Source organism: Pristis pectinata, chromosome 17 (genome assembly GCF_009764475.1).
Source record: "Pristis pectinata isolate sPriPec2 chromosome 17, sPriPec2.1.pri, whole genome shotgun sequence".
Lineage (NCBI taxonomy): Eukaryota > Metazoa > Chordata > Chondrichthyes > Rhinopristiformes > Pristidae > Pristis > Pristis pectinata.
This window is the reverse complement of record NC_067421.1, coordinates 26,791,541-26,816,827: the sequence shown is the minus strand read 5'-3', so window position 1 is coordinate 26,816,827 and position 25,287 is coordinate 26,791,541. Positions and strand designations below refer to the sequence as shown.

The 25,287-nt window shown below is 40.9% G+C and overlaps 1 protein-coding gene across 2 annotated transcripts in view; it reads left to right on the top strand.

Annotated features, from left to right (window-relative positions):
- Positions 1-25,287, top strand: part of dtx1 (deltex 1, E3 ubiquitin ligase) — a 229,936-nt gene that overhangs the window by 187,484 nt on the left and 17,165 nt on the right. For both annotated transcript variants that reach the window (XM_052031978.1, XM_052031979.1), the window contains exons 4-6: positions 731-892; positions 10,556-10,617; positions 22,137-22,295. In XM_052031978.1, the coding sequence (XP_051887938.1) occupies positions 731-892; positions 10,556-10,617; positions 22,137-22,295 (383 nt within the window). The remainder of the gene's footprint in view (positions 1-730; positions 893-10,555; positions 10,618-22,136; positions 22,296-25,287) is intronic.

Sequence of the window (25,287 nt, the reverse complement as noted above, 5' to 3'; positions counted from 1 at the left end):
GACGGCTGCAAACAAATTGCATATCCCGATGGCCCGTCACTGAGCATCAAGAGCGATAGTCGTAGACTGTTTTAATATAGTCAGGGAACTATTCACAGACACCTCTAAGGAGAATCACCAAGTATCAAGGAACCTTGGCTGATCAATCTTTCTAGCCTCTAACATTAGCACACAGTATTAGCTTCCCTGCCATTATGCAGCCCTTGGCTGAGATCAGGGAACAATATACACAGACAAAGGAAGTTCCCTATTTTGTACAGCTGAATATCAAGTCACTCAGTTCACCACTGAAAAATAAGGGAAGCAGCAAATGTGTGTTAATACAGGAACATGATTACGGAACTATTAGCAATGTTTCTGCCTGATAGTATTGTACGGTGTTACTAAATAGCTGTGTGGATTTTCATTCAGGAAGTCTGACTTAAGCAAATCCACAAAGGATGAACTTCGAGTCTGAGTGACTGTGTAGTCTTCAGTATTAAGCAGGATTTTAATTGTGAGATTTGATGTCATGTCAGGAACAAGCCAAATGCTCTGAACAGCTGAAATGGTGTTTTAGAATCATTTGTTTAATATGTTAGAGTTGGCAGAGACCTGATGGGAAGTCTTGGGTTATAATATCCTTGGAACAACTAACATTGTATTAAAATGGTCTTCAAGATGGTGACATTTATGACTTACAATGAAATTGATTTAATGGCTAAATGATCTTCATTGGCATTCCCTGCAGGTATGACTGGGATTCTGATGTGTGCTGCTGGCCTTCCAGTGTGCCTGACCCGGGCTCCCAAACCCATCCTTCACCCCCCACCTGTCAACAAGAGTGACATAAAGCCAGTGCCTGGGATATCTGGTATCTGCAGAAAGACCAAGAAAAAGCATCTGAAGAAAGGTACATGTAGAGTTTGTGCTCTTCAATCTACAGATCTGCCTCCCTCAGCTATGAAGGACTGATAATAGGGGAGGCTCATTATTGTAAGCTTTTCAAAACAAAGGAGATTTTCTGTCCACAGCTGTCAGTGTTTTGAATATTTCAGTTTCATTTCTGGTGAAGCCATTGTGAGGAAACTGAATCAAAGGACGCTGCCAGAAATGACATGGCCACCCGACACAGTTGATTAATGACTGTGTCTTTGCACTCGTTAATTCATTCCCTTCATGCTGTCATATTTAGTAGTTTCTCCAAGTTTGGTCCCCTGATGAGATCAGCATTGCAGTCCATTAAAGAATGTTAACAGGAATATGGAGAAGAGGTTAAGCTTCCATTTCGTAAATAGAACAGTGATAAAACTCCATTTTAAAGTTGTGGAGTAACTCTCATCGCTGCATTTAATGTCATCAAAGTGAGCTGGTCACATGCTCAATCTGCATATCAACTAGACTGTCTGTGATGCAAACTAAAGAGTGACGGGCAATGGTAAGTGGCATTTTTAGGAAGCACTCTTTCCTCTTTCACGTCCTGTCTGCATTTTGTACTGATGTACATTGGTCTTTGTTACAAGGTTTCTTGAACAAAGGAAGTTTTACTGAGGTTACATGGGGCTGTGGTTAAAGGACATTTGGAGTAAGCTTTATCATTTTGGTCTTGAGCTAAGGAAAAATGTACATGCCTTGTTATCAGAACAGAATGGGTTAATTGCATGACTCCTGGGATGCACGTGCTCTAAGATTGAACACAATTAGCCTATGTTCACTGTAGTTCAAAGAATGAGAGGTGATGTCATCATGATATCCGAGATTCTGAGGGAGGACCGACAAGGGGATCTTGTGCGCCTGTTTCCTTCTGTTGGAGAGCCTAGAACATGGGCTCAGAATGAGGGGTTGGCCACCTAGAAGGAAGTTCTTGACAGACTGTTGTACATTTTTGGAATTCTCTCCCAAAGGGCTGTGGTTAGTTGTCGAGAATATTTAAGGCCGAGACCCATAGATTTTTGGACACTAAAATAATTGGACGATGTAGTGATTGGTCAGGAAAGTAGACCTAAGCCACAGGATGATCGAAGACCATTGTGAGTGGCAGAACGGGCTTGAGGGGCCACCTCTGGATAGTACTTTTTTTTACATTCTTTTGTTGATGTTCACATGACATGGCCTCCAGTGTTCTGTCATTTTCATCATATGCTTTTCCTTGACTAGAAATTGGCTAAATTAGCAGTGATGACTTTATGTACATGCACTTGAAATATATTCACACTGCCAGGACATGTTGAATTCTTTAACACTTTCTCCACATTTTTAGGCTTAGATCAGCACTTTAAACAGACTCTGCCCATTAGAATTGGCCTGTCAGGGTTGCAGTGTGGTTTCAGGTTACTCTGAGTGATGCACTGTTCCCCCAGTTGTATTAAACCCTGAATTCTTAAAAATGTATTAATTTAGTTAATGGTCAAAATTGGTAATAAGAATCCCTTAGGGTCCTAAACAGATTACAAGGCTGAATCTGTGCAATACCCTTTACCATCTCACTGATTAAGCTGGAATATATTGTGAGAAGTCCAAATCGAAATGAATTTTTTGAACCTGCAAATTATGAAGATTCAGATGTGTTTTTGTCCAAATGCTATTAATTTTGCATAATGTAGAATTGCAGCTGAGTGATCCAAATCTTCCTGTTATTGAGTGTGCCTGTGAACAAGTAGAGTTGTATTTCTCCATCAAATTTTCATCCAGGTACCTTTTAAGTATTGCTAGAGTAACTGTCTCTACCACCTTTCATAGACAATGCAATCCAGATTGCAACCACTGGTTTTTATTGTGCATCCTTAGTTGCAAGTAAAAGAAACATAGGCCAGGCTGGGTAAGAAAGGGATCTTTCCTTCACTCAGGGACATCAGTGAATCAAATGGGCTTCTAGGGTGTGATTACTTTTACTAAGATGAGCTTTTATTTTTTAAAAAATCCAGATTTCTTTTTAATGACTTGAGTTTAAGTTTCCTAGCTGCCCCAGAAGGATTCAAGCTCCTGTCTCTAGGTCAAAAAAAAAATCCTCAGATCCCCCTAACCTCTCATAAACCCATGCCCTCTGGTTTTAGACATCTGTTATGGAGAAAGGGTGCTCACTCTCCACCTTACTTGTATAATTTTGTATTCTTCTATCAGGTCTCCCCTTCAACCTCTTCAGCTCCAATGAAAACAATCCCAGCCTCATAATTGAAATGCTCCATCCCAGGCAACATTTGACAATTCTTCTCTGCACCCTCTCCAATCCTTCCTATAATGTTGGGACCAGAATGGCACACAATACTACACTTGTGGCCTAACCAATGTTATATTGTAGTTATGGAGTCATTGGGCTGTTGCTGTACAATCTGCCTCTTGTTCAGTGGCCTGCCTCCAATTCTTCAAAAGGAAAAACTGATAACAAGCAGACCATATAACTGGTGAAGATTGGGAAATCTGCTGATCAATCTGTGTAAGTTAAACCCTCAAACTGCCCTGTAAAGTGTGACTAATGACCATTCCTACCATGTTACCTGCCATATGTACAGTATCAAGTTCTCATCCTATATTCCTTCCTGTAACTCTCCTGCTGTACATCCCAGATCAGTGGCTGATCCTCCCACCATGCCACTGCTCCCTCCTGTACTATTTCCAACTCTTCCAGCTCCACCCAGCACTGCTGCAAAACTGAGGCACATCTCCCGTCACCTAGCCTCCCTTGAGCTTCACTACCACAGCAGTTAAATGCCAAACTCGTGGCTAGAGTTCTGGGCTGTTGACCTAGAGACAGGAGTTTGAATCCTTCCGGGGCAGCTGGGAAACTTAGTCTCAATTAATTAAAAATAAATCTGGAGTTTTTTTTTAATGAAAGCTAGTCTTAGTAAGAGTAATCACACCCTAAAAGCCCATTTGGTTCACTGATGTCCTTCAGGGAAGGAAAACTGCCATTCTTACCCAGCCTGGCCTGATGTTTTTTTTAATTGCAACTAGGGATGCACAGTTAATACCAGTATTACCAGTAAATATACATGAATTGCATAAAAATGCCTCCTTTTTTATGCACCACCACGCTCTGAATCACAAGACTTCATAGTAAATGGCACACACATATATACTGCATCCACATAATGTATCCACATCATGTATATGCAGCACACATTGCATGACACTCCAATTATTTGGCAAGTTTATTTCATGAATAGTTTTGCTGTGTTTAACAGGCAGCTCTTAAGTTAGACAACTGATGCCAAGATGTTCAAGGAGATGATGCAATTGCCCTCAAGGCTAAGTTGGGTGGTGACGATGGGAAAACTGGCCAACAGTCCCATGCTCAATTCACATCCAACAAGCTCTAGTGGAAGTGCTGAATATTTTGGTCAGGACAGATTTATTTTCAGCTACGTTGCTTCTCCCTGTGCCCACGGTTGGATTGCGACTACGTGGAATGAGATTGTGAATGGATATTGATGTCAGTGGAAATATAATTTAGCAAGCAATCCATGTTTGCTGGAGTGGAGATGGGAGAGAATTGGTAAGGGAAAAGCCTAAAGAGAAACTGAGAATATAATATATTCAGGCTGAACACCCAGCAGAGCCAAATTCTGATATCAATTGCAAAGTATGGAATGCGTCACTGAGTTACTTTTTAAACACAGCAGCTGCCACTCTGTGTAGCACTTTAAATAAATTCATCATAAATGAATTCAGAAAACGGGTCTTTCAAGACATTCTGTTCCACACATCCCCTTTCCCAATCAGGTCTCTGGATTGCAATAGCATAGTGGTGAAGCAATTGAACCCTTTCATATTCAACCACAGGAGGATTGCTCGAATTTAGGTCCCTGGAACCAGCTGACAAGTGGTGGTAGAAGCAGATATGATAGTAATGTTTAAGATGCATTTAGACAGGCACATGAATTGGTAGAGAACTGGGGGGGGGGGGGGGGGGGGCTACTGACCATGTGCAAGTAGATGGGATTTGTTTAGATTGGCATCATGGTCAGCACAGATATTGTGGGCCGAAGGGCCTGTTCCTGTGCTGTATAGTATTACAATCTGAAGAGGACTGGCTCAAACTAACAAATACTTTCTTCATTTCCGAAAAGTACTGTGACCAGAAAACCCATAAAAGCAACTGGCTTCCACTGGTTTTCTTGCTGAGCTGGTCTCCAGCTGTCCGATTTCAGGCACCACAGCCACTTTAAGGGAAGAAGTTAATCTTTGATTCATGGTACTAACCGTGGGCAAGAGCACCAACTCTCCTCTGTACATTCAGTTCCACTGATGTTACTGAAGCTCAGTGGAGCCAAGGGTTAGGAGGACAGTTCAACAGATACTTGGGCAAGCATTTCATACTAGCAACCAAAGATGGACCTCTCCACCCAACTCTTTTGGGACAGTTGTCTGTAGGCCGTATCTTATTCATACAGGAGGCTAACGTTTGAGATGTGTAATGTAGACTTAGGAAGCAGTAAACATCTAAACTTTGTATGTAATTAAATGTACTAGTTTATTACAGCACTGGCTCCCTGAGATTCTGCTGGAAAATATCCAGGTCTTTAGGACTACATTATCTTTGTAGTGATGATGATTAGCAGTGCACACTGGACAGTTCAGGCAGCTGATCTCCACAACTCCAGTTGTCATTCCACTTACAATTAGTTTCCCCTATTGGCAAACTGTAGTTCCTTGTGTTTTATGAGGATTTTGCTGACTGCAGTGGTGCCCCTTGATATTGTTTATTACATTTTAAGAAGTTCCACCATGTGCTGGCGGTCTTGGAACGTGCCCCGTTTTCCCTTTGGATCTGGATTTTGGAACAGGCACAAAATGAACATTTTAAAATTTACTTTTTTTGAGCACGGGCTTTCCCGACTGTCAGAAAGGCTCCCACGTAGAATAGAAATTAGTGAATTATGACCCTATGGGGGTTTAGTTGATTTACAGCCAGAAACCAGTGACCAATATCATTCGAGGTCACATTAGCAAATGTACTCCTCTGGAAGAATGCTTCCAGCTGCTCTTGGTTCCTTTGGAAGTCATCATACCCCAAAAATAACAAATTTAACTTTCATTTATGTAGCACCCTTAACTTCCCAACATGCTTCACTGGAGTATTTATTCAAACAAATGTTAATGCAGTCACATAAGGAAATAAAGGACATCACCATGTTTATAGGTTTCGTGGAGCATCTTGAGGGACAAGAAAGAGGCAAGAGGTTTTGAGAGGGAATTCCAGAGTAGGGCCTTGACAGCTAAGGGCTGGGAAAGCAATAATGCGTCAAGTGCTGTTCCAGAGGCCTGGATTGGAGGTGCACATACATGCTGGAGGGTTGTGGGGCTGGAGAAGATTAGTGAGATAGGGAGGGAAAGGATAAAACCATGGCAGAGAGAGAGTGTTGAGTGTGGGGGGCGGGGGGGGGGGTGGAGGTGGTGGGGGAGGGGTAGGTGGGGTGGGATGGGAAAGAAAGGAAGGAAAGGATGAGTATTTCAAATTTAGGCATTGATTAACCAGCAAGTAGAGGAGTGAAAGAAAAACAGGATTGATCCGAGCCAACTTTAGATCCAAATTGCCACTCTTCCATGGATTTTTACTTTTATACAATCCCTCAGAATTGATTTCAATAATTTATCCTTCCCCAGGATTAAACTAATTGGTCTGTAGTTACTAAGTTTGTACCTTCCTGCCTTTTCAAACAATGCTACAATATTTGTAATCCTCTAAGCCTCTGACACCAGTTGATGGTCAGTGCCTCTATAATTTCCTGGGATGTTTTTCATCTGGACCCATTCATTGATTTATCCATTTTCAAAGAGGTTAAACTTGTCTTATGTCTATCCTATCAAATATCTCGTACGTAATCATAATGTTGGCATCAATATCTCTTCTGTGAAACCAACTACAAACTATTCATTAAGAACCTTTCCTTAATTATTCCTCTTTGTAATTTTAAAATATCTTCAAGTTTCTTTGATTTTACTTGCTAGTATTTTTTCACGTCCTTTGCTTTTTTAATTTCACTCCAACGTTTTCCAAGCGTCCAGGCTTTCTGCAGCATTCCATACTCGACATAAATGTTCCTGATTTTACCTCTCTTCATTTTGGTGGCTGTGGATTTGCAATTCTACGTTGTGGGAATACATTTACCTTGAATCTCCTTCTTAAATGCCTCCCATTCTTCTGACTCAGTTTTACTTCATTTGGGTGTTTCTAATCCACTTTAGTCAAGTCCCTTCTCAGTCTAGTAGATTGTCCTTTTCCATAACTGAGTTATTATGATCACTACCACAAAAGTGATTCCCACTAATTACTCCTTCCCAATCTCATTCCCCTGAAACTGTCAAGAATTGTTCCCTACCTACCCCCAGCTTTGGTTAGACTTGCTACATTAAGGAATTTTGTACAATAACTCTGGGAATTCTTTGTCCCATATACCTTTTACACTGCCTGAACCCCAGTTAATATTAGGGCAATTGAAGTTCCCCACTATTACTTGTTTGATTTTTAAACTTTTTTTTTAAGAAATTAACCTAAAATTTGTTCCTCTGTCTTCTTCAAACTTTGAAAATCTATAGGATACTCATAATTCTGCAATTTTTGTACTTTCGTTCAACCACTATAGTCTAATTTGATGATCATTCTATCACCCCTTATCATCATGGTTTTGATTATTGGTTTTTAAAAAAAACAATGACACTTTTTTTTAAATCCCCTTCTCTATTGTCTGAAAACTCTCTCACCAGGAACATTTAACTACCAGCCCTGTCCTCTAAAGCCACATTTCACCTAGTGTCACACCTCATTTTCTTGTCCATCTGTGTCTTTATCTCAAATTTAAAAAAAATACTAGAAATACTCAGTGAGAAAAGAAACAGTGTTAATGTTTCAGGTCAAAGAGCATTCATCAGAACGGGGAAGGAAACAAAAGCAGCCTGGAAAGCTGCAGGGAGGACAGAGGGGAATGGCTCTGATAGGGCAAGACCAGGGCGAGATGGGGATCGTGTCTTTAGCTTATGTGCTTTGCTTACTGCTTTCCCTGTATTTAGGTATATAAAGAGCCAGAAATTTTTTCTAAACCATTTGCCAACCTTTGTTGTACAACAATTATTTCCTGATCAATTTAGAGTTGTACGACATAGATACAGGACCCACCGTGTCTATGCTAATCCCACTTGCCTGCATTAATTTCATATCCCTTTATGCCTCTCTAATGTTGTTACTGTTCCTGTCTTCACCACCATCTCTGGCAGCTCATGCCAACTACTGTGTGAAAAAGTTACCCCGCTGATCTCATCTCTCTCACCTTAAATCGATGCCCGCTAGTTTTAGACGCCCCTGTCATGGGAAACAGACTACTTACATTAGTGAATGATAATTCCACATCAATAGGCTACCCACAATTTCTTCAGAGATGTGACTGCATTTAATTGCCTCTTTTATCCAGTTCATCAATGTCATCAATAGGAAGTTGAGCCTAAATTTGATGTAAAAATGAGTCTGATGGCACTTGCTTTTATTAATGTGCAAATAGTATAACATATTCAAAGAGCAAAATCAACCATGGATTTTCTTAGTTTGCAGTCCCTCTTTAAACTTGTCATTAGATTCACTATTTGCCTCGCCACTGAAATGCCTGTGAAAATTGTGTATTTGGGCATTAGATGCAAACTAAATCTGGCCTCATCTATTTCAGATGAATGTCCCCTTATTGGCAATAGTGTTAAATACTAGCAAAGAACTTCCCTTGAATTGAAGTCTTAATTTTTGCAAATTTTTGAAATGCAAAATTTAGCTTTTTCTTTTCTGGCTCTTTTTCCTAATTGTTAATACAGTGCTATTTCCTCTGTCTACCCAATTTGATATTGCATTCCCCCACTTCAACTTGTACTTCAGTTACTGTTAACTTCACTCAATCTGATTGATTGGTAAATGATTTATCCCATTGTTTTCCCCACTATCTCTGGCTCCCTTGTCTTCAGTTCACACCTTTTTTTTTAAAAACAAAAGCATGCCACTCAAAAAAATTTTAAAACCTTTGCAGACGCAGACAAGCCAACTTAATGGCAGGGTTGGTGTTCCATCAAATGCCAGCTTGTTCCTTGTGCAACACTAATCCTTTGATGCAAAATAAAGTTCAACATGTTTTTTTAGATTTAGACAGCGTTAGCAAGGCAGTTCATTGCTCCTCTCTTACCCAGTGGTTTCCTGTATTTTAAACTACTTGAGTCTCTATGGGACTAATGATCTCCTAAAGATATCAGGGAATTCCAGGATTCAGACTTAGCAATGATGAAATGAGAAGTGATGGGTTGTGGTCAGGGGATACCAGTGGGGGATAGGCTTGGAGGATGGCTGCAGATGATGGGGAAGAAGCCAACATTCAGGAGTTTTGCCTTATCCCTGAACCAAGTATCCACAACTGCTCCTATCCTTAAACGAAAAGTAATTTATTAACCTTGTGTGTACTAAGTTGCTGGCGTGCTGAGGAGGAAGGGAATTTTTGTTCTCCCACTGATTTATAATCCTACTGACATTCATCACCACAGCTGTATATTGTCTCATTTTATATTGCCTCTAACCTGGGGAAACCCACTGGCGTCACACCTTATTTACATTGGGCCAGAGGGTTGGAGAGAGAGGGAAAGAATTTACTGGTATCATTGCAGGAACACTCAGAGTCGTGAAGAGCAAAGGAACAGGTGAAGCACCAGTTAAAAGACACAGCCCACCAGCACCAAGGCATTACACACCACAATGACCATTCACAAGTCCTGCCCACACCAGTTCTTCAAATTTGCTTTGCAATACATTCCCTACCCTGATCATTGCTCTTCCCCCTTTGAATTTTCCTTCTATATCCAATGAGGAACTTGCTCCCTCCATTGTTTTAGGCAATGCATTCCATATCACATAAATTCACTGCATGCAACTTTATTTTCCTTCTAGTACTTATTAACAATTACCTAGAAGCTCCTTTCTCTCTTAGGAATATGCCCTTTACATAAGGATATGGGAGAATAGAGAAAGCATGGGATAAAGATGAAACAACTTTTCGTTGAATATTTTCAGAAACAAATGATACGATATCCACTTTGTAATCACTGATTAATGATGTATTTCAGTTTATCCCTTAAACTGTCCTTTTGTTTGATGTCCTGCTTTTATCAATTGCTATATTTAAATATCAGAGTAATGGTTCTGGGCTTTCAGGACTGGCTGACGATAGGAATAAACACAAAAGAAAATTATTTCAATGTATTCTTGGACTGGGGGGAAAAGTTGGGGGAGAATTTGCAAAAATGGAAAAGACTGGTAATATTCTGGAGCCTAATTCCATGCTTATTAGATTCTGTAAATCACTACAGACCACTAGCAAGTTTATAGTCTACAGGGGATACTTGCAGCTTTTGATAAGCAGTGGAGACCCTGTGGAAATTAGTTTGGGATCATCAACCTTTAGTCATCATTTCTGAGTATGAGATGCTGCCTTTGCAGAATTCTGCTATTGATGATTGCTGCCCTACATACAGAACCTGAAATTTTGGAATGAAGGATTTTCCCCCCTTCCTGGTGCACAGATAATAAAGGATGTACAATATTTTTTGTCTCTCACAGGAAAATCTCCAGAGGATGTGGTGCGAAGGTACATGCAGAAGGTGAAGAATCCACCAGATGAGGTGAGGGTCATCTATCAGACAATCCCTCAGTCAGAACACTACAGAAAGACCAGGTGGTGATGGGTGTCTAGGGCAAGTCAGTTCACCTGTTCCCTTCATTCCTTCCCTCTTCACAGGAGGAACAAAATGTATGCTCATTACAACAGCGACACTTGAACAAAATCCTACTGTGAGTTTATTCTCCGCTTCCTTCAAACAATATTTTTTTTTTCAAAAATGCAACACAGGGTAGAAATCTGGCCTGAACTAAAGATTTTTTAAAAATAAAAAACAACAAATGGAAAGGGATGTGTTTGTTTCCAGGTCTAAACATCTCTAGTTGTGTGTATGTTTCTCTCACTGTATTTTTCATTGGTTCTTTGTGTCATTTGGGACTTGTAGCACTCTTAAAATTCATTGTTTGAGTTATCCATGCTATAAACTATCAGACATCCAATAGTGGATGAGCAGACATTTCCTAAAATTAAGCGTCTGTAAAGTGGATGCCTTTGATTTTTACTTTTGCCACAAATCTCTGTTCGCTTGACACAGATGTCATCACCCTCTCTAATAATTGTCAAAAGCAGTCATGAACCATCCATAACTGTGTGGTCCCAAGAGCTCTGGACCACTCACCACCTATTTCTACCTCTATGCCATTAGCCGATTCTATCCCAGCCTGCTTAAACTCTCATTTGTGCCTTTGCTTGCTTGAGATTGCACTATTCCAATGTGTGACTTCCCTCATTTTACCAACAGTAAACTCGCTTTCATCTGCAACTTTGCTGGCCCCATCTTAACTTGCAGTCCACCCCAATTCCTGTGCTTACTGACTATGTCACTCTGTCAGTGTTTCATTTTTAAATATTCTCATCATTGGTTTCAATTTCCTCCATGGCAAATCATTGTAGCCAATTTTGTAGTCATTATTGTAAATAAGAACATTCTAACAGCAGATATTTCTAACCTACTAGCTTGTTAAAGATAATATTTTTTTAATTGTCTTCTTCAAAGCTATTAGTGGATTTATAGTTTCATCAAGACAGTGTAACTCTAACTGTATCTCTGTAATTCCTTCCATCCCAAAGACCCTTCATAGTATTTGCACTCCTAAGCTTGGAATATAGCTCATTGCCCTTAGCTACCCCTGGCCCAAGCTCAGAATTCCCTCTCTAAATCTGTCTGCCTCCTACCTGCTGAAAGGCACTCCATAAAATCTACTACTTTGACCAACTTTTGTGCCCTGATATTTCTGGTCTATAACCATCTTGGAACATTGAACTCACTATATACTGTAAATAAGATAAATATCTTAATATCTTGTTAGTCACTGTGCATTGAAACACACAGTGAAATATGTCTTTTTGCATTGCTAAGAATGTGCTGGGGGCAGCCTGCAAGTGTTGCCACTCTTCTGGTGCCAACATAGCATGTCCACCGCTCCTAACCTGTATGTCTCTGCTGTTGTCTGGATCAATTTACTGTCCATCTCTGTAAACATCTGTAATAGTTTGCATGTTTATAATATGCTTTCTTACAAACTGAAAATAAAATAATATATTTGGTGATGAAACTCCTATATTCCCAGTCTCCCCATCCCGCTGATCCCACCAAGGATAGATAGATTTTGCATTTAAAATAGTGCTTTTCACACCCTCTAGACATTGCATAGCCAATTGTCATAGCCATTGGAGCACTTCTGGGATTTAGTCATCACTGTAATTTAAGGTGAAAATTTTGACAGCAGATATTTCTAACACTTCAGGTTTTTAAATATATAACCTTTTAAATAATTATGATCAAAGCCATGGTTGGATTTATAATTACATTGAGGCAGTGCATAAAACTGGCCAACTTTCACCTTCAATCCATGGGCCTGGTATATTTGTCTCTTTTGTTTGAGCCTTGCTGGATAAAATAGATTTCAATCATCTTACTGCATTATATCATCAGTAACTTAACAAAATTGCCAAGTCATTTTCTATCCATTTTAAAAGACTTGCATTTATATTAGGGTCTTTAACCTAGCAAGTGTACTGAGATGCTTCATGGTCAAACAAATGGAATGAAGCCAAACAGGAGATGTTAAGAGTTATGACTAAAAATATGGTCAAAGTTATGAGTTTGAAGAACAGTTTTAAAGGTGAAGTGGTGAGTCAAAGGTTTAGAAGGAATATTCCAATGTCTTTGTCATTGGACTTGAAGGTCTGCTACCACAAACAAGGCTGAATCATTCACAGCCATACTTAGCTGAGAGTGCTAAGTAGATGGATGATCCACCTCTGCTTACTCCTGAGATCCCCACCATCACAGAGCCAGTTTTCAGCCAGTTCAATTCACTCTACAGAATATTGTAAAACATGAGCACTGGATACAGCAAAAGCCACATGTCCAGACAACATCCTGGCTGAAGTCCTGAAAACTTCTGCTCCAGAACCAACTTTACCTCTAACCAAGCTCTGCTAGTACAAGACTGGCATCTTTCTAATACTGTGGAAAATTGCCCAGGTATCTCGTCTACTGACAGGCAGGACATATCCAATCTTGGTACTTACCAACCCCCACCCAATCAGTCTATGTATAATCAAAGTGATGGAGAGTATCATTTACTCATCAATAGCCTACTTAGCAATGCCAAGTTTGTTTTTTCACCAGAGCTGCTGTACACCAAATCTCATCACAACCTTGATCCTAACATGGACCAAAGAGCTGGATTCCACAGGGAAAGTGAGTGTGACACCCCTTGATATCAAGCAGCCCCAGTGAAACTGAAGTCAACGGACATAAAGGGAAAATGGTTGGAGCCATACCTTGCACTAAGGAAGATTGTTGTGGTGGTTGGTATTGAATTATTCCAACTCAGGACATTGCTGTAGGAAGCATCCCAGGCCCAAGCACCTTCAGATGCTTCATCAATGACCTTCCTTCCATAGCAAACTGTTCAAATGTTCAATTCCATTCACAACTCCTGTGAAAAGGAAGCCGTCCATGTCTGCATTAAGCAAGGCCTACCACATACTAGGCACTGAGAAGTGACAAGTAACATTTTTCATGACCATTTCCAACAAGAACAAGTTTGACTACCTACCATTGACACTCAGTGAGATTACCATTACCAAGTCCCCAAACATCAACTTCCTGGGATCATTATTGATCAGAAACTCTACTAGATCAGTCACCTAAATACTGTGGCCACAGGAGCAGGTCAGAGACAGAATCCTGTGGCAAATGACTCGGAGTACCGACACCCAAAAACCTTTCCACCATATTCCAAACACAAGTCAAAGAATGAATAAGTACTCTCCACCTACCTGGATGTGTGCAGCTCCACAACAGTCAAAAATCTCATTATCATCCAGGACAAAGTTTACTTGATGGGTATGCTACCATGTCTTAAAGATTTATTTGCTTCACCAGTGACTCACATTGGCTGCCATCTACGAGTTGCATTGCAGTTACTCACTCAGGCTATTCCAAGAACACCTCTGAAAACCATGATCTTTATCGTCTGCAGGTTTGTCTCCAACTTGTGCACCACACTGACTCGGAACTGTACCACCATTCCTTCACCATTACAAAGTCGAAATCCTGAAACTCCCTTCCCAACAGTTGGAAAATGACAACAGTGGTGCAAGAAGGTGTCACCTCAAGGGCAATAAGAGAAAGGCAATGCCCACATCCTGAAAAACAAACAAAACAAAAGTTATCAACAGTGAAGTGGAATTGGGAGAGCCTTGATGAGTTTAGGGAAAAGGGCAGTAGGCTTTTGGATGAGCTCATTTAAGGAGGTTGAAGTACTCAGTACAATTTATGCCATTTCATAGCACATTACGTCCAATGATCTGACATTTGTTGAAGCCTGGTAGCAGGTTGCAATTCACTTAAAATTAATTCAAATTAAATTTTTGCTCTTTTGCACATCACAGGCTGGTTTCCGTCTCCTGGAATGTACCGTCCTAACTAATTGCTGCCCTCAGTACTTCGTGTACATATATTTCTGTGATAAACATCAAGTCTTTACATCGCATTTGGAAATTGCTCGCTTTTTAATTCCCCCCCCCCCCCCCCACTCTCTATTTCCATCCTCTGTCATTAACAGCACAGTTAGTTTTCTGGTGCTAAGTGGGATTTGGAATATAAAAGTAGGGAACCAAAACGTTTAGAACTGCTTAAAAAAATGACAGTTAATAGCACAACTGAATCACTTAACCTGTGATATAATAGTGAGTGTGCAGCCAGATATACTGCCAGAAAATTAAAATTGACACTCTTGATAATTCAGATTTGAACTCAGTAGCTTCTCTTTTAAAGCCACTTCACTGCTTGATCACAAAATTAGTGCTGATGGCTGTGAAGTTTATCAATTAGAGAAATAAATGGAAAAGCCTGACAGAGAACAAGGGCAGCTTGGTCAAGCTACTTGTTATCAGGTGGAGTGGCGCATTAGTAAATAGAGGGGAAAAAAAAAAATCAAACAAAAAACTGCAGATGCAGAAAATGTTGGAAACACTCAGCATGTCAGGCAGCATCTGTGAAAAGATTCTCTTTCCACAGATACTGCCTGCTTAGCCAAATGCTTCTAGTAGTGGAACATCAGCCATCCAGATCTAGAATCTGCCTGGCAGTTGATAATATTGGCCTGAAAATTGGACCATTTTGCGTCTACAGTTGAAAAGCAAGTGGAATGAGGTTTGGTTTCAAGGAAGTCAAATTCATTTTTGTCTCAGGCAACAAGGACAAACAGACAAGTGTTGATAGGAGGCACTAGACCTGTAGTTGGCATATGCAGCTGGACTAATGGTCATTTAAGAACCTCTGGCAATTTAATAACAGAAAACAATTTGGAATTTCTCCAACTGGTACAGCCCAATCCACAGGTATTATAAACAAACATCTAATAAAAGAGAATCACTGACTACTTGTGGTACTGTGAGTGCTCTGTATTCACTAGCAGCAGAGCAAATTTTGAACTCCATTTGAGGGGAGGTTGGAGTAGACTAGATAGCCCCTCCCTTCCCCCCCCCCCCCCCAAAAAGATTAATCGGCTGGTTCCAAAGCAGGCATTGCGCCTGCTTATTAACACAGTCCCCATCTGCTGAGTGACTCTGGTCAGCAGGGGGCCCTAAACCATGGGAGGCTCACACCAGATAAATTTGGCTGCCACTTCTTAATGAGGATGTGCACTATAATGCAGCAGGTGGATATCTCTCCTGAAGTTTGAACATTTAACTTGTTCTCCTTCAGAGGTTCAGATAGGATAATTGCTTTCAAACACTCTGGCCTTCTGTCCAGAACCCTCCTCCTCCCCCCTGTCTTCCAGCAACTCATCCTGCTCAGCATCCACTTTGGTTTTTTCATTGAGAACTGCTCATTGGGAAATGTCTACTAATGCACCCTTAGTTGAAAGCAATGGGTTTGAGCAGAAACCTTGAAGAATGGAAAGAGACCTTTAGCACCTGATAAACCACATCCTATTGAATTTAGCAGTGCTGTCTCTAGAAGCAACAAACTTGGGTTATTTATTTGCAACAATTCCACAGGGTAGTTGATGATCCCTGTAAATCATGCTAACGGGGGTGATCCTTACGCCGAGCAGGTTTGCATAATTTAGGAGAGGGTGTTTGGTCAGACATCAAACTCTGAAGGGGCAGCAAGGTAGAGTTATGCAAGTATCATGATCTTGGAACCACAGTCTTCCTACTCTTCAGTCGACCAATGGATGTTAGCTGTAAGCACACTGTACATCATTTGGAATCGCAGCTGCATCTATAGTACACACAAAGTGGATTGGAACTTTGCACTAATAAATGTGACCATGGAAAGAACCTTGCCTGTATCAGGCATTATGCCACATTACATTGAGCTGCTAATTTCTTCAGTGAGTCGGGTCCTCTGGACCCAGTCCACTCCCCAGACTCACCGCCCACGATTCCCATCCACCGTGCTTCCCTTCTCTGGATGTGGAGGGCCAGATAAGCTAACAAGGGTTCAGCAAAGTCAATTGGACTCCAGCCACTGAAATGCCTCTCTGGCACTGAGGCTTTTTAAACAGACATTAGGTCTCTGATAGATGGATGCATTTAAAAACAATGACAAATTTAAAAAGTTAAACTTTTTTTTAAAAATCTATTAAAAACACATTAAAACACTAGCAAATAATTTAAAACACTCAGCTTAAGTAATAAAGTTACCTGCAAATATGGGGTCACCATTCCTCATGCTGATAGGAGTGTGCGGAGGTCTTTTCCTCAGTAGGTCACTAGGCACATACGTGAATCCCGCGAGACTGGGCAACAGATGGACTAGCATCTGACCAGGAAAGCTCGGACCTTCACACTAGGCTACGCATACGTGGATGTCCAAGAGTTCCCGAGGCCCATGCAGTTGACAGAAACGCCAGTGGTCAGCCTATGTAATTCAGGGCAGCTTAAAGGGTAGCAATAAATGCAGCAGAGGCAGGAAGATGTTCTGGAAAAATAGCTTCTCATTTTGATCATCTTTGTTTCCACCTTTAGTTTTAATATTTAAAACACACATCAATATTTGGAGTGATTTTCCTGGGAAATCTTTAATTCAGATGTGAATAAATGCACTTAAGTTTAGGTTCAATCAGCCATTGATTTCTCCACTATGGGCAGGTTCTTAAAGGAGTTTAAATTAAGTCAGTAGCAAAGCAAGGGCAACTAAAACCAGGCCATTGTCACTTGAACATGGTTAGTTAATCTGGCTTTTCATCAAGGAATCGTTGTAAATTTATGGCACAGGAGCTGGATATTCAGGAATATTCTTAGTGCCAACCGACGGATAGCTATCTAGCCTAATCCCTCTCTCCAGCTCTCAGTCTGCAGTCTGCCAGGTTACAGCACTTCATATCTTGGTGTTACAAGTGTTTCTGACATGGTCAGTTCCAACCCCAACACCCATTGGGTGAAGAAAACTTCACATCTCTTCTCTAATCCTTCTATCTACCCTGTTGTATGAAATATCTAGTCATTTATCCAACATTATCTAAAATTGCCCCAGGGAATATGGAAAAGTTTTAATTTTCAACTAGCATTAGTTTTTTGCTTCTTTTTTCACCCCCAGAATGGATCAAAATTAGGGGATCATACAGCAGAAAATCAGAACATTTTATCTATCACATCTATAAACCACCTGTCTAGCTTCACTCTCGTTTGCCTCCCATCCCTTCTAATAGTTTTCTTTCAGCAACTGTTTTATTCCCATTATAAGAAAATGACTCTGGTTCAAAACATTACTTTTTCTAATTTCCCCTTTAATTGGATTTGGAATTATTTTTTACATTGGTGCCTTTAACAGAGTTTTGAGATCTGTCACCGCTTTACTCGAGAATTATAAAAGTGTTGGAAACCTTCAGCAGGTAGGCAGCATCTGCAGAAAGAGAAACAGTTAATGTTTCAGTTTAGAAGAACCTCTCACAAACCTTTACTCAGCGTTATTGTCCGAGCAATGAAATGAAGAAGTGTTTTGTCATTGACACAAGGTCTCATTACTTTTTATGCTGACTATGTGGTATCGGAAGGGGAACTTGCTTCTCAGCTAGCCACCAGCACAATGTAATAGTGCAAATTCCAACATGATCCTTGTTCCAACTTTGGGCATGGTCACGCAGGTAGAATGAATGCCTCTTTCTAAATGGTGTTTTCAGTAGAACAAAAAGCCATGCTGTAGGCTGCAGATTTTGTTCCCCCAGAGCCCTAGTCTTAGTCTTGAGGTCATCGAACTGATCTTGAACAACTTCATCCAAATCCCATATCCCAAAGCTGCTGCTGTGCTCCTATTTTGTACCTCTGATGCCTCCTGCAGGTATTCATTCATGCATCGAATGGTGCCAGCTGGAATGTACATCCACACCGTCACATTTCCCACCACACAGATCCCAGCTGACTTTTTTTTCCCCTTCTCCTGAGACTAGAGGAACTGGAACAAGTGCAGAATAACCACTACTGTCCATATTTATCTCGCTCCAGCATAAGCAGCCAACAGGGAACTTTGGTGGTATGTTTGTTTCATTACCACACAGTTTATTAAATAGTAATCCAGAAGCAGAGCATCTAAATCCATAACTTTGAGTGATCATGGAATAAGGAGTTATTCTTGAAAATTTAATTTGGAATCAATTCTTCAATCAAAATGGTTAACAGAGGAGCTATTGGCTATTACCTGCGATACAAATAACCCATTGTGGTTGGCAACCACTCTCCCTCATTCCTGTGGATTTGTATCAAGTGGCAGTAAATAGGAACATCCAAAGCCATTCCAAAATATCACTAGCCGATTTATTATCACTAGCTGACTTATAAACACTTGGCTATTGATTCATAAATTAATAACTGCTGATGCCCCAGAGTTTAATATTAAAATGAGTTATTGATAGAAATGCATGCCTTTAATAAACTATTTAAAATCTGCTGCAGTATGTTGTAATGATCTTTGTAGAAGAGATAAATCTGTGTGGTTTTAAATAGTTGTGAAGCTTGTTTGAGCACACAAGGACACTGAAATGCCTTGCAATTTATTTTTTGGCAACTATGAAATATGTTGTGGCCTAACAATTATCTACAAGCTCTCTCTGCAACTTGAGCATCATGCAGTAGGTGCTGGACCAAAAGGGACACATGAAAAAGCAGCTGCAGTGGCCTATTTGACCCCTCATGCCTCTTCTGCCATTCAGTGAAATAATGACTGATTTTTTTTTAACCAGGGCACTAACCCCAAATTGCTCACTTCCATTAATATCTAAAAATTTAACAGGAATATACTCTGCAGCTATGCCTCTGAAGCCCTCAGGTAGAAAGTTCCAAAGCTTCACTATCCTCTGGGTGGAAATCTCTTCACTTGAGTGGATTGACCCTTTATTTTGAGACTCTGACCCCTGGTTCTAGACAGTCCAGCCAAGGGAAGCATCAACTCTGCATCTATTGTGTCAAGCCCATTAAGAATTTTCAATGTATCAAAAGTGATCACTTCTCTTCTGAACTCAAGGTTAACCAGACCCAGTTTGTTTAATCTCTCCTCAGACAACAGCAAGTGGTCCCACAACTCACAAATCAGATCAAGCTGTGCAGTCCTACCTGCTATTAAACAATTAATGGCAGGAAGTTGTTCTGTGTAACGTCTGTCTCCAACAACAGTGAAGCTTAATGAACACATGCCAGAGAGAAGGCCAAAGCTCTTGAAACCAGCAATGTAGGTTGAAACCAAATCTCAGTCAATTCAATTTCTTCCACATTTTATCAAGAAACAGCAAACACAGGATTCAGCAAAGCCTTCAGGATCAGAAACAGCCCATTTGTAGTGCTGAAGACTTGCACTCAAGAACTAGCCACCTATCTTTTTGTGTTGTTTCCATATGGTTGTAATACTAGCATCTACTCAAATTGCCCAGCTCTATCCTGTCCCACGTGTAAAATGGGACAAATCCAATCGGCTCACTATAGCCCCAATCATCAGAAATGTGAGAGAAGGTTCTTTGGTACTGCCATCAAACGGCACTAATCTGCTCACCTAGGCTCATTGTTCCACCAGGACCACACATGTACAAAAGGAGAAACTTTCAGAGGCGAGGAGATCTTGACCACCCTTGACATCAAAGCATCAGGGAGTTCTGGCAGAAATGTAGCCAATGGGGATGGTGAAGTTGTGGGTGTCGGGGAGTACACAGGCTCGAGTTATATACCTGCCGGAAGAGTAGATGGTTGCATTTGTTGGAGGTTAATCATTCCCAGCCCCATGACAGTGATGCAGGAGTTCCTCAAAGCAGAACACAGAATGCCTGGAACACACTCCCAGGGGAAGTGGTGGAAGCAGATACAACAGCAAGGTTTAAGAGGTATTTAGACAGACACATGAACAGGAAAGGATGGAATATAGACCAAGTGTAGGATGGTCTACATGTGTAGATGGGATTAGTTTGGATTAGAGGGCCAAAGGGCCTGTTCCCGTAGTATATTGTTCTAATGTTCAGAGTCCTAGGGTCGATAGTTTTCAGCTGTTAGCAGTGACTTTCCATCCTTTATATTGTCCAAAAAGGGGATGGTTCCTGCTGAATACATAGTGTTCAGTCTCATTTACAATCCCTGGGTTAACAAAGCAACCCATGCCCACTTATCACTACAGTTGGATAACATTCAGGCATGGACTCAAGTGTCAAGTAATATTACTGCCACACATGCACCATTGTCAACAGGAGAGAGTCCCATCACCTCTCCATGACAGGGAATTACAATCACCAAATCTCCCACTGCTGACTTTCTACATGGTTCCCCATCGAAAATAATCTTTACTGGATCAGATTCATAAATATTGTAGCTACGAGAGTGGATCAAAGGCTGATATCTGTAGTATCAAGGATTGTAGCAGTTCAAGGAAGTGGATCACCACCACCAAGGACAGTTAAGGATGGACAAAATAAATGCTGGCCTTGACATCAACACCCACATCCCATGACCGGATAGCACATTAATGCACACACTGAACTGTGCAGATCAAACAGATATCTGGTCTTATCACAACTCCATGCTGCGCTAACCAATTTTAGTAAGAGTGCTGTAGTTGGCCTCATTAACCTTTGCCTTGGACTCCATTGATACAGCCAATCACCTTCTGACCCATACTAATCCCTGTCGACCTGCCCCCCCCCCCATCCCATAGGTCTAGATTGTCTCCTTGCCTCCTAATGATATTTCTTTGTGCATCATTGGGACAAGCACGCAGAGTGCTCTGTCCAGTCCTACATTAGAGATTCAGAAGCCAGGCATTTTCACCACAACTGCAACTCAGAAAGATGCCCATGCCTTCAGTGATGAATCAAGGTGCTTACAGTTAAATCTTTTAATTTCTCCTCTTTTTGCAACCAGTTGCATGGCTTCAGGTTTTCATTTCTAAGCCCAGTTAGTCACTTCACGGTCACCAGGGCACAGGCAAGACTTTTAAGAGACATGATAGTCATGCCATCCACAATTCTGTTAGAAGCAATTATTGTGAAAGGGTGTTTTATCTATTAAATCAACATTTATTTTGCAAATTGAAAATCAGGTCAATCAGAACTGCCGACAGATAAAAACTGCAGTAAAGTCAGATTTGAAGTACGTCCTGCTTTGGATACAGATTAGTTGTAACCAGCAACATTAACCATTTCTGTAGATAACCCCATCACTGCAGAAATCAACATATCCCCAGTTTCGGATCTGGTGCAGCGAGAGCTGGTTTAGTAAATGTTGCTGAATCGTAAATGATGAATAGCAGCCTCAGTTGGTTTACAACAGGAAATTTCCACAGATAACAAGATGGAGACTGGTTTGGTTTATATAAAAACAGAAATACTGGAAACAGTTCTGACAAAGGTTCTTTGACCTGAAACGCTGACTTTTCCTTTCTAGAACTGCTGCCCGACTCGAACATTTCCAGCATTTTCCAGTTTTATTTAAGATTGTCTGCATCTGCAGTTTCTCACTCTTCATTTACTGAACTGGATTTTTTTTTCCTCATCTCTAATTGTCCCTTTCTCCTACCACCAGGACTGCACAATCTGTATGGAGAGGCTGGTCAGCTCATCAGGCTACGATGGGGTCCTGAATCTGAAAGGCGTGAAACCCGAGCTGGTGGGAAAGCTCAGTAAATGCAGCCACATGTATCATCTCCTGTGTCTAGTAGCCATGTACAATAATGGCAACAAGGTAAGATCAGCCAGCCAGCTGAGAACATGCTCCCCCTGAAGCACTGGGAGTAGTGACTGCATTACTGACTTCTCAGCTTGTAATACCAAAAGTTAACATTTCTTTTGCTTCAGACAAGAAGCGCTGCCAAGGAAGCAGCTGTTTTAGAGTTAAACCTCAACTTGCACAAGAAGAGAAAAACATATGCTCAGCAATTGTTTAATGAGTAAGCCATTAGTCTGCATACACACAATATCCTGTGTGTAATGCAGCAACAGTTAATTAATGGAATGAAATACAAACAAAAGCCAGTTCTTATTCTTCTGTAATCATGACCACTCATTGGTTGACCAAGAGTGTGGAAGACATAATTGAGTCTTTAATTGAATGCAAACTTGTGTTACTTATAATTGGCACAATTAGACTGAACAATAAAGAGATGCGCTGGCCAGTGATTGTGAACTACAAGACTAAGCCTTTGCTTGAAACTCTGCTATAATGGTTGACATTCAATTATTTTCACTGGTAGTATTAATGTTTGTTCTTGTGACTCCCTTTTTGATCTCAGAGACTCTTGGTGGAGATCAGAGACCAGTGCACTGTACAATTACCCCATTTTTTTCTTCACCTTGTGTCAGTCACAACTCAGCAAGTGGTATTCCTGCAACTCCAGAGACTGGAACAAATGTCTAGGCTCACATTCCACGCAGCACCAAGCGATGGCTGCATTGTCTGCAGTGCCAACTCTCACATTAAACCAAGTAATTGCCTGCTCTTTAAGGTGATCTCAAAGTGTTTTGCAGAAGAGGGAAGTTCTCCTGAGTGTCCTGACTAGCATCGCTCTCCAACAATCACCACTCCGACTGATTACAGATCAGGATTGTGTTGCTGTTTGTAGGGCATTGTGATGTGTAAATTGGCTGCCACTTCCCTGCACTGTGACAGTGACCACATTTTGAAGAGTACTTTATTTGCTGTAAAGTGAATGGGAAGATTGAATACTTACTCATACGCGTGATTTTAAAAGAGTCACAAGGAGAGCAAAAAAACCATTGCATTATCCTGCAATTAACCGTCCATCAACAATTGTGCCACTGGGTTAATCCAGCTGCAAATTGGGTCCTCGTATTAACAATGGATGTCCCCTCTTGTGGGAGGACCTGGAACAAGGGGCACTGTTTACAAACAAAGTTTCAGAGGCAAGATTAATTTTTTTTCCTCTCAGAGGGTCACATGTCTTTGGAACTTTCTCCCCCAAGGGTTTAGGGAAGCAGAGTCTTTGAATACTTTTAAGGCAGATTCTTGGTGAGAGGTTCCAGAGATAGGGAGGAATGCAGAGCTGAGGTTACCCATCAGATCAGTTATGACCTTGTTGAATGGGAGAGCAGACAAGGGGCTGAGAGGCCTGCACCACTCCTAATTTACATGTTGAAACCTCCTTTAGTCACTGTGAAATTTTTAATTTAACTCAATTTTGCTTGCCAGTTGAATATGATAGAAATAGTAGTGTTTTTCAGTCATATCTATTTGCTATCTGTGCAAAGATGATTGGAGATTCAAAGTACCCTCCAAAGACACTTCTATGAAATCTAAATATAGGTTTGTATTAGTGAAAGGTTTAACAAGGAGCAGCTTGTAAGCAGAATGCAAATGTCACAGGTGTCACTGCTGTTGTGTTGCATTGAGAAGGTCTCTTCTTTATCGCAAAGGCTTTTGAGGGCTTCATTTGGCCGGTGGGAACGTCAGATGACATTGGCAGAGACATGCAGCTTGTGGCAGGCACGAGTAGGAGAATGCAGGCCTGATGTTTTGCATTTGCTCTGCAGGCTTACTAGCACTAACACTGCTGTTGCACTGCCATCTGTGTCATCATTGCATGGGGATCAGGCAGCTGGCTCTTTACCACATCAACTAAACAAATTGCTGTTGTTGCTGGAAGTCCTCATCAGGACACACAGAATGGTTGGAGGGAGGAAGTTAACGCCTCACGTCAGTACCAGTAATTGGTTCTGGATAACCATGATCTTTGAGCTGAAACAATAACTCTTCTTCTACTCCCTCTGCTAAATGTTATCAACACAATATTGTATTTACTGGCAATCCAGTGAGAAGACAACTGGAGCTGCCCAGTCATTGAGTGTATTCTAAGTTAAAATCAACTTTTGGACACCAAGGAAATTCTGGGATAGGAGGCAAGATCAGCTACAACCTCAGTCAATCCTCGAGCATCCTCATTGTGCTGAATGTCCTCCTCCTGCTAATGTCTTTTTATATTCTTAAAGACCCAGCAAAGAGGTTTAGTTTGTGACAATAGAAAATCTACACAACAGGGTCAAACAGTTCAAACAAAGCTGTGCAGCAGCAGTTTGCCATGCACTTGTGGACCACTAAGGCTTAAGGGACATTTTTAAATCCAGTGTGCTTTTGTTTATTAAACTTGAGGCCAAGTTACAGAATAATCAGAAAGAGACTTTGTTTTGAGTGGGCCAGTAATTTGGACCTACTATCCTTTCAGTCCTCAGGAGCAGTGTGCCACAACACCTCAAGCTGAATGATGCTATCACTGTGCTGACCACCAAAGGTCATGCAAGTCAACATACGTTTAACCCCATTCTTCTTGTGAAACCAGTCAACAGTTCTAAAAGGATAATCTGGCACAGGCAGCACATAGTTAGGAACTGAACATATCACGTTGGTGGGCCAGATTGTTCATCCATAAACTGGGATTCAGCAGAGAGATTTACTCCACTGAACCAAATGGCATGCTGCAGAGACATTCATGGTGGATTGTACTATGGGTTAGTATCACTCTCACTCATTCACTCACTGAGACACAGCTTCCAGTAAACACAACCTTTGTGTGGCAGATGGACTTACAAGCATGGTACAGTTTACAAGAAATTACCATATGGTACAGTTTCTTAAAGCAGCAGCAGTCCTCAAGGTAGCACTTTTCCTGACTTGTTGATAGACATGCATCACGATTAGAGAATTGATAGAGATAGAATATTTT